Source organism: Pelodiscus sinensis, chromosome 2 (assembly GCF_049634645.1).
Source record: "Pelodiscus sinensis isolate JC-2024 chromosome 2, ASM4963464v1, whole genome shotgun sequence".
Lineage (NCBI taxonomy): Eukaryota > Metazoa > Chordata > Testudines > Trionychidae > Pelodiscus > Pelodiscus sinensis.
Genome location: NC_134712.1, coordinates 151,726,790 through 151,736,797, shown reverse-complemented (window position 1 = coordinate 151,736,797; position 10,008 = coordinate 151,726,790). Strand labels below are relative to the sequence as shown.

At 41.8% G+C, this 10,008-nt stretch overlaps 1 protein-coding gene across 4 annotated transcripts in view; it reads right to left on the bottom strand.

The window, feature by feature from the left end:
• Positions 1 to 5,520: 5,520 nt before the first annotated feature.
• Positions 5,521 to 10,008, bottom strand: part of GALNT1 (polypeptide N-acetylgalactosaminyltransferase 1) — a 147,360-nt gene continuing 142,872 nt past the window's right edge. For all 4 annotated transcript variants that reach the window (XM_075921643.1, XM_075921642.1, XM_075921644.1 and 1 more), the window contains one exon: positions 5,521 to 6,889. In XM_075921643.1, the coding sequence (XP_075777758.1) occupies positions 6,743 to 6,889 (147 nt within the window). In that variant the 3' untranslated portion in view covers positions 5,521 to 6,742. The remainder of the gene's footprint in view (positions 6,890 to 10,008) is intronic.

The window sequence follows — 10,008 nt, the reverse complement described above, 5'->3', positions numbered from 1 at the left end:
GGCAGCTGCCCAGGGCGCCAACCTACGGGGGGTGCCCGGCTCTAAGCAGGCTGCAGCGGCCGCCCGGGGCGGGGGCCGTGTTAACCTCCGCAGCACCTGCCAGCAGCGCCCTTCCCTCCGCATCCGCAGAGCCCTGCACGGCCAGGCACAGCCCGCGCCGGGGGCTGTGCACCATCAGTGGTGGTCTGGCCTACTGGGCAGCGCATGTGCAGTGCGTCTGCCCATGTGCCCCGGGGGCAGGCCCGTGCATGCGTCGTGCGCCCGGTCGGGCCGTCCGCCCCGGGGGCGGCACCGCGCGCCTGGAGCCTGGGGTGCCAAAATGGCTTGGGCAGGCCCCGATTGTGGCAAGAAAACAGATGGGACAGCAGCCAACTAAGTGAAGACATATAAATTTGCTCGATCAATCAGATTCAGAGTTTAGAATTCTAATCTACTCCTAAAAATCTGAAATGCATCTCAGAGGGATAGCCATGTTAATCTGTAACATTAACAATGAGTAGTCTTGTGATACTCTGGATATTAACCAAAATATAAAGAATCATGAGCTTTTGTGGGCAAAACCCACTTCATCACATGAATTGGAGTGGAAATAACAGAATCCAAGATATATATATAACAGCAGAAGTACCACCTGTCAATTGTAGAACCCATGTTAATGAGGCTAATTAAGTGGGCTGGCTGTGTTCCATACATCAAATCCTGCTATGGGTTGCTAACCATGTTTCTAAGGTGCTGGGTTGTAGAATTCCAATAAAATTTTGTAGAGAAACTTTATAGTGATGTCAGCTACACTAATTTTAGGATTATTATATTTTATTACAGTAGCATTTATACAAAACAGTTCCTTCCCCGCAAAAGTTTTCAGATTCACCTCAAACCAGGAGTGTAAATTTGACCAGACCAATGCATGAAATTAAATTCTGTCTGGATACCAAACCATATCTGAGGTTAAGAGAGAAGCCATGCTGAACTACATTTCTCTTCCAAAGCCCAGGCTGTTCCTGGTCTGAATGAATGACTCCTGCTGTGAAAGATCTGGGGTATTTTCTGCAGGTATAATGTGAGATCCTTGAGTAACAAGTCCACAGTGACTTCTGGGCCAAAGGAGGATTAGGAGGTCCACAACTCTCCTGTTTCTGCTTGTGGAGGTTGTTGTGCTCCTGGTGCCGGGATATATACAGTTGCTGGCCTGATAGAGGACTGAATGGGCTGCAGTGCTGAGGGGGCAGCCAGAGCAGTTGTGGCCGGTGCAGAGCAGTTATGGTCAACAACACTGGAACAATCGTCAGCACAGGAATGGTTAGGGCTGGTGCTGAAGATGGACAGGCCTCGATGTCAGGCCAAGGTCTGCTGTTGTCTGTGCCAAGGTCAACGACAAGCATAGAGGAGGAATGAAGTGTCTATAGAGAAAAAGGGATCCCCAGAAGCAGTGTTCCCTCTAAACTGCATGGCAGCAGAGCTTCACAGGTGATTAGTCCAGCCCTGCCAAGTGAGAGACTCAGGGCTCTGCATGGAGCTAACTGGGCAGGGCTGATTAATTACTTGTGAAGCTCTGCTGCCTCGCTTAAGGGAACACCTTAGGAACACTGCCCCAGGAGCCAAGGATATAGACTGTGCCGATGGTGCCAGCAACAACTCCACTGCTGGGGCGATTCAGGAAGTTTCTAGTGCTGAGGCTAAAGATGACAACCTAACTCTGTGATCTTGGGTTAAGCCTTGGGACTGATGATAGGCCCAAGAGCCAGTAAGGTCACTTGATGGGGGCCACTGCCCAAAAGGCGTGTGAAGATGCCAAGACCAGGACCTCCTAGTGCTGGGTCTTCTTGAGCAGTCGGAGCCCATGTCAGATTCTGACTTGGACGCTGAAAAACCAGGGTAGTGCAGTGCTGAGTGATGCAACCCCAGTGATCTTTGTGTCACATCCTGAGTTGACCCCAGTGGGGAACTTCACAACGGGAACAGCGAGTGACATGGTAGTGGAAAGGATGTACCATGAGATGGCACTGACAGCTGGCACAGGTGCCGCCTCCCTCCTAGAAAGTTCAGGTACTATCATCTGTATCAACTCCCAGGCTGCCTTGAAAGTTTCTGAGGTCAAAGGAAGTTGAATGTCAGCCCAGTGAGCATTCATGGGTCAGACTTGACTGGACTTCTTTTGGGGGCAGGAATCAACATATCCTGAAGTGCTGCAGCTGGTGTTTCTTCTGCCCAGTGGCTTGCCTTCTCTAGGGGCTGGAGTATCTACCCCAGTGGTCACCAGGATCTACCAGTAGATCTTGACGCCTCTCTCAGATGAACCTGACTAGTTTGGCTGGGAGGCAATCAAGTGCTGGCACTTCAACTGCCCCTCCTACCACTGCCCTGCTGTTCCTGCACAGAGCCTCAAAGCTTTCCCCCCAAGGAGCCTCCTGCTTGTTGTGCAGGGTGGGGGAGACAGAGGCAGGGGGCACTGATGTCACTCTGTCCCACTCCCTTCTATCCCATCTTCACAGAGTAAGGAGGGCAGCGCCTCTGCAAAGAGGTGGAGCAGGGGCAGGGACTCGGAGAAAGAGTGGGGCAGGGGTATTTGGGTTTGAGGTAGATCCTGGACTGACAAATTCAAAAAGTGATCTTGTGCTTAAAAAGGTTGGAGACCACTGATCTACTCCTTTCATGCCTCTGCTTCTGACACACATGGGCTGCCGATCTGCACCTCATGCCTCTATGGTTGGTGCTGGAATCTACTCAGTCCCGCATTGAGAGTCAACGGCACTGGGGCGCACTGCACAGACACAGTACCACGTGTTGGGCCAGATGGTGCTGACTCAGATTGGGGGAAAAAGAGCAGCCTCCATATGCAAGATTCTGAGCCTCTGGTTCATGGCCCTTTAGCGTATGCAGGCAAAAGCTCTTACAAATGTGGCACTTTTGACCTTTGCCCAGGCACTTCAAACATTGTGTGAGGGTCACAATTTGGCATAAGCTTGCCACAAGCCTGGAAAGCTTTAAATCCCAGGGATCAAGGCATGCCCCAGTCCAGAGAAAAGGAAAAAAAGGAGGGTATCCTCCTTTTAACAACTAACAAGAAACTACCAACTAGAACTATACTAAAACTATTAACTTAAACACTAAATGCTGCTAGGATTGCTTGCAACAGCAAGAGTGAGACATTGCAGATGCGATCACAGGGCAGTAAGAAGGAACTGGGGGATTGGCGGGTCAGCAAGGCTACATATCAAGTGCTGTAACAGTGCCACTCCAGGAAGCACCTAGGCTGACCTAAAAGTTGCTACTAGGCAAAAATCTTGTGGCTTTCATGTGGAAATGCACACTTATGTGGAGTGTACATGAACAAGCACTCAAAGAAGACACGTTCTAAAAGATTTGCCTTCCCAGTATATTTGCTTCCATAGAGTACGCAAGGCTCTAGAATGAAAGTTGAGCTGACCTTCAGCAGATTGTATTTACCTACCCACAAAAGGATTTTGGATGTGAACTGAGAATTGCATCTAATTTGCACTACATCAAGTGGTATGTCTTTAGAAAGAATTTTAAGAAGTGAATTTTGAGAAACCCATTCAGGAGATGAAGATGATGCACAGCACCAGCAATCCTCACCATTGGAGATAATTCTCTCTCAATGACCTCTCAGAATCGCTATCATTAGGGTAAAATTACAGCCATAGCCATGGCAGAAGTGAACAATTCTCAGCACTTGGATAAAAAAGTCTTCTTGATATTGAAATGTGGGTAGCTACAAATCCTTTATAGCAGCTATTCTTTTATTAATAGGGTCAGTTTCTCTGGAAAGCATACAGATTGGCATGTCATAGGTATAGGTGGGTAACGTGTGACCTGTGCCTTACTGTGACTACCACCAGCCATTTAAGACTCTGGGTGCATAGAGTACATCAGAAGAAGTAGTGTTGTGCAGAAACGGAAAGCTCTTGTTCACACAGTCATAAGAATTTTGAGAAAAATGTATCGCGTTTTCTTTAAAAGTGGCGAGGAGTCCTGTGGCACCTTATAGACTAACTGAACTGTTGGAGCATAAGCTTTCGTGGGCTTTTGAGTTTTCTTTGGAAGCTTCTGCTCCAGACTCTTCCCTCTCCTAGGGTAATAAGCCCCTTCTTGTGTTTGCTTGGTGTTGGTAGCAACCATCGGTCAGGGATGGTTTAGGTATACTTGGTCCTGCCACAGCACAGAAGGATGGAAAAGATGACCCGAGGTCCCTTATAATCCTACATATCTAGGATTCTATAATTTCTGTAAATACAGAGACACTGAATTAACCCCCCATCCCAGCTTCACTTCATTGGTCACTTTCACATCTCCTCATTCAATTTCCCCTCCCCCCCATGTGGTCCCTTGGCTGAAAGAAACTGAGAATAATTGAATGTTATTTCTGTAAGAGACAGGAGCACTTGTCTTTATATCTCTAGTGGAGGAAGACCTTCTGGAGACTGGTTTCTGCTCTGAAAACTGCCTCCATAGTTGCTGGATAAAAGTGTATCGAGAACTGTCTGAGTCCAAAAAAAATAAATCCTTATTGGATACCATGGGCTATTTGAGCTTCACAAGAGAACATTTTTATTGTCAATTTTTTCCAAATTTGAGAAATTGTTTCTGGGCTAAATTATTTTACCAGACCAGAATTGCAGGAAAAATAAACATGCCCTAAAGACCATCATATACCAATAAGAACTAAGGAAGAAGACCACAATTGCAGGAATGGTTGGTTATATATTAGAAGAATAATATGTAGACTCAGAAGACAACAGTTTCTCAGTTCAGAGCTTGAGAAATGTTTAGAGGCTAGAGAAGAGAAAGGATTCCTAGAAAGTAAGGACGACAACCAGATATACGAACAATTACACCACAACTCTTATACCCTCTTCATTGTGTAATTTGCCTTAGTGCCCAGTTTTCCAATATTCCACAACCGTCTCCAGGCTTCTTACTCACTCCTTTATATTGAATACTTACATAGACATGGTGCACCAACACCACCAATTCAAATCCTTCTGTGCCATTTGAGCAACTCCAATAAAAAACATCAGTGAAATATATTTAAATTGTATATTTTACCTCAACATGCTGTGCATAATATTTTGTTGAGCAACTGCATAATATTGTTCCCTGTTCTGCTTAATCATGTCTGTGCATAAGAAAACTCAGGAATGGCTGCAAAAAATTATGAAAAAATAGATTTCTTTGATTAAAGTACTATATAAATAGCAGACCTAAAGTGGTTGCAACAGTAGACAACAGCTGCAGCATCTTTTGCTTTAGTCTAAATTTAATTTACTTCACAGGACAATTGGTCAAACAATGACACATTATAAAAATATCTTCTCCATTATATTAATCTTTTCTCTAAAAGGAAACTTACTGAGTAGTCAGCATTTTTGGTTTGTTTTCAAGACTAGGTTAGCTCAAAGATTCAGCTTAAATGAAATAAAGCAATTCAGAAGTGCAAGATTAATGTAATGTGCACAGTCATACTGCTTTTGGCTATATTAATGTTAAAAACCATGCTAATTTAACATTTTTCTTCAGTTTTTATTAGAAAAAAGCAGCAGATCAACATTACAATTCAAGAATCTAATCTAAGTATGCACTTGACAATTAAGCACATCTGAGTATGAAGTGAAAAAAATTCCAGGAAACCTTCAGTTATGCCAATCTCCTATTACTGAAATAAATCATTTTGCAGGCTTTCTGATGAGTGGAAATCAAACAAAGAACAAAAGATTTATTGCTGTGAAAACAGATCTGTAGTACAGTAGTAGGAATTTTCGGCACTAAGCATAATCAGTCAAGTTAACTTAATCAAAATGCACTACAATCCTTTGTTTGGCCATGAAAATCCATAAGCTGGCAACCCAAGTACAACTCAAGTGGCAGGTCTGGACAAAAAGTTAGCATGTAAAACCTCCAGTTTTCAGACATTAATAAAAATGCATTACATTCCAACAGCTCACAAACCAAATTAACATCTAAAAGCGAGCTGCCATTCAAAGAGCCAATTTTTTGTTCTGAAGTTCATTAAATTTGCTTCCAAAATTATTTCAGACCCACCATGAACAAAAAAAAAAAAAAAAATCCATGAACTATTACAACTGAAAACAGAAAGAATTGCTTGACTTGGTTATTTTTTTCTCCACTGAGGTATAAAAATCTACATATAAATCTGATACTTTACTATAACAAATTGTACTTTTCATAGTTCCAATTTTTATTTCCTTTAAACCCTGTTTTACATATTTCTTGCTGTAAAAATCTTATTTCTTGATAGTGAATGTGGTCTCCATTTTTCTGTTCCATTTATTTCTGTAATTATAGTTAGTATGCTGGTTACCAATGCTAACCAGGAAAAACAAACAAACCTTGGAAGTCTCTTCACAATAGTACTTTCAGAGGTGCAAGCAAACTACAATGATATGCAGCTCTCCAGAGAGCATATTTCAGTGATTATGTTTCCATTGTCTAAACGTTCTCTAGAATGATTCTTTGATAAAAGAAACTCTCTTCAATCTTGTAAACATCAGCATGAGCAGTTTCACTAGTAAGTATATAGTTTCACGTCCTTATACAGAAAGGCTGGTTCACAGCTACTGAAAAGCTAGAAGAGTCAGAGTTCTAATATCTGATGAACTTTGCATCCTGCAGAGCAGAAACAGCTCCCTTTTTTGCTACTTAAGGATACAGCCAAAATACTTGCTGAGGTAGCCCAGTCAATCTTTTCTTTTGTAAAAACCGCTCAGAATATTTCTGGAAGGGTAACGTTGCGAAGTAGCCACTGTTGAGAGCGGCTGCCATTGCAGTCTCGGATGCTGGGTACCTGGCTGTCTTCTTCAGTGGCTTTGTCCAGGCACTGGTTACTGTTCACATGCAACAGGGTTAATTTCTTTGAAAAACAAAAACAAAAACCAAGATATTTCAGAAAAAGGCGAGGTAGAAAAAGTAAATCTAATTCTTTTGATTTTTTTTTTAAAAAGCATTTTGTGGTAACCAACTATACAATTAATATAAGGTGTATTTTAAGTCTACCACTGCAACACAGATTCAATATTCAATAAAATACACTGCGTTTGAAGGCAAATAAAAAAGTATTTCAAAATCTTGCAACTCTACCTCACTAAGAAATACTACTTAGTGCCATAATACACATAATTTCTCAGAATTCCATACTATCGAGAGACCCCAACTAAGATCATGCCCCATTGTATTAATATACACTAACATATACGTTGAGAATCCCTGCAGTGAAAAGCCTAATCTAAAAACACAAAGATGAAAAAGGGGGAAGGAAGAACATTATTCTTACCATTCTATACACATAAGTGGACTTACCTGAAACTACATATTAAATAGGTGTTAAAGTCAGGCATGTAACTCAAATTGTCCTATGTTCCATTAAAGTGCTTAAACCACACAATCCTTATTCAGTTGTATTTACTCATCATCTTTAAGCTGTTGTGTAACACACAAGAAGTAATATTTTGATTGTGTGCGTATAGAACCTCACATAGCTACTCTTCAAATTTATATTAGCAGAACATGTTTTAAACATGCTGCCAAGGCCCTTATCACTCTAGCAGAGGGAGTTCTCAGCTCAGCTTGGGGAGATGCTGTTTTATAATTTTCTGTTATAGCCCTCTAAAATCCTTAGTTCAATCCATAGAGAACAATAAAATGCATTATGCATCCAAACAATGCAGCTCTGATTTGTGTTTATTTAAATGAGGTCTGGAAAAAACACCAGTAGAATAAGGGTCTAAATTGACATGAAATTCAAATGATTTTTGAGTTAGGCTTTTACTGGTGGTTTAACCTATCGATCACCTACCAGAATACCACCCTAGACCAAGTAGGAGTTTATAAAAATGGGGAGAGTGAGAAAGATGACTGCCTGACTATACTAAACAAGAGAGCTCCCAGCAGTTGGGTATGTGCAGGAGGAAGGAACGCCTTGTGTGAGAAAACAGCCCACTCCAGCCTTAGTTAAAAGTTTGTGTAACTGAGGCCTGATCTACAATACAAAATGATCTGTGGCTAAATGCATCTGCCAGTAATCAAGTTAGTTTTGTGTCGGCTTTTCATTGCAGCTCACTGTGGGAAACCATGAAGTGTGCATTACTTACATGTTATGGAACTTAAGTCCATTACTGCACCACAAAACTCCCACCTATTCAATCATAAGTGCAAGAGTACACTAGGTACACACAATTTTCTTTCAGATGTACATAATTCTCAGTAGCCACATACAATACACCCTGTAAAAAAGCTGCCAATCCTATAGATTGTGAGATCTACCAGCAATGCCCAACGTAGCTCCCTATAAAATGTTCAGTCTACCACCATCCATTTACATTTCTGATTTGTTTCACTGCTAGTTTTAATGGTTCACATGTGCCAGGAAAAGTAGGATCTCATGGCATTCTGGAGAGCCAGCTAGTGCTACCTGTTTACACTGTGGCCTAGAATATATTAAAATGAAAAATACCATCTTAAGGCAGTGAGCAGGAGCAGCGGATTATTTATGAAATAAGCTTTAGTTAAAATCAGGGTTGGTTCTAATTCTTCTGGTTTTGTAACAGTATTAATGGTTGCACTCTTTTGTCCTTAGAGTGAGCTGAGCCCCTCTATATAGCCCAATGGGCTTCTCTTTGCCCTCCTTCTCCCATTTACTACTATAGAGCTACTGGGGATTGCATCATTCCTTATGGAGAATGGGAGGATAGGGTCAGGTAACAAGAGGTGCTAGTACCTCATAGAGATGAACACGGCTTTATTAAGAGGTGGAGAAACCATTTTAGAGGCCACAGGAAAGGGGAGTTTATTAACGAATCCCTTTAGATTCTAGAAAATCTCCTTCCCCTAGTCTAAGTGTGATTCAGGGAGTGGTTCTGACCACATCAATGAGCTTCTCTAAGATTTCTGCAAGAGGAGCTGTTTTTTCTCTTTTTCTATTACTGTCTCCATTGCAAGAATGCAACTTTCTCAAAGTGAGAAAAAAAATTCAGCCACAGGAACTGTGAAGTGTTTTTCCTCTCTCGGCTTTAACTGGTTATTTCCGATTTTCCTGATAAAATGCTGCCCAGATGCAACCTTGAAGAGCTCCACAGTGAGGCAGGAATCCAACTGAAAAAATGGAAGGAGGGACTTCTATAGCGTGCAAGCCAACCAAGGAATGCATTGATAAGAACCAAGAGGCGGCATGTAAGTTCTGCGCTGCTTAACAGAACAAAATAAGCCACTAGGTCCAAGACCTAGTTCTACTGGTTGAAGCTTTAGCAATGTATATCAAGGAATTATTTCAGATCTATGCTTCTGGCTGAATTTTATGTCCTACACACCCAAACTCAACGTCTGAAAATATATTTGTGATAGACACTGAAGGAAGGAAACACTCCAGAGAACAAGTCAGGCATTGGTACTCTGTCTGCTTTTGGGGGAAATGTGATAGCTCTTGCTAGCTAAGGAAATATCTTTGGGGAAAACAGATAGTATTAAATTTACATATTACTGTGGGAAGACAAAGGAAGGGCTTTTATAAAAAAAAAAAAAAAAAAGAGCTTGAAAAGATAATGCCTTCTTTCTGATGCAAAAAATGGACAGGACCTTCTGTCAAAAGAGCCACAACCCTTGCAGAAGAGCCAAAAAGACACTGCTCTGGTATGGTCCCATAAGACTAATGGGTGAGTCCAGGTATGTTTCATAAACAGATGACTACAACCACCTGCTTGAGTGACGCGAGGATGTCTAGACGGTTAGAGCTCTCTCAACCAAAAACAAATTAACTGCCATATCAGAGCAGACAAACTGTCCAGATTTGTCTGATACCCAGATGCTTTGGAGGAAGGTGCAAACTAGCTTAATGAAGAAACATACAACCAGGAAAGGTGAGACGTTTCTTTCCACTGTCAGGCTACTAATTGATTGCTTATGTCCTGATACCTTGTAAACTTTTAGATAACACAAGTGAAAATATTATTATTATTATTATTATTATTATTATTATTA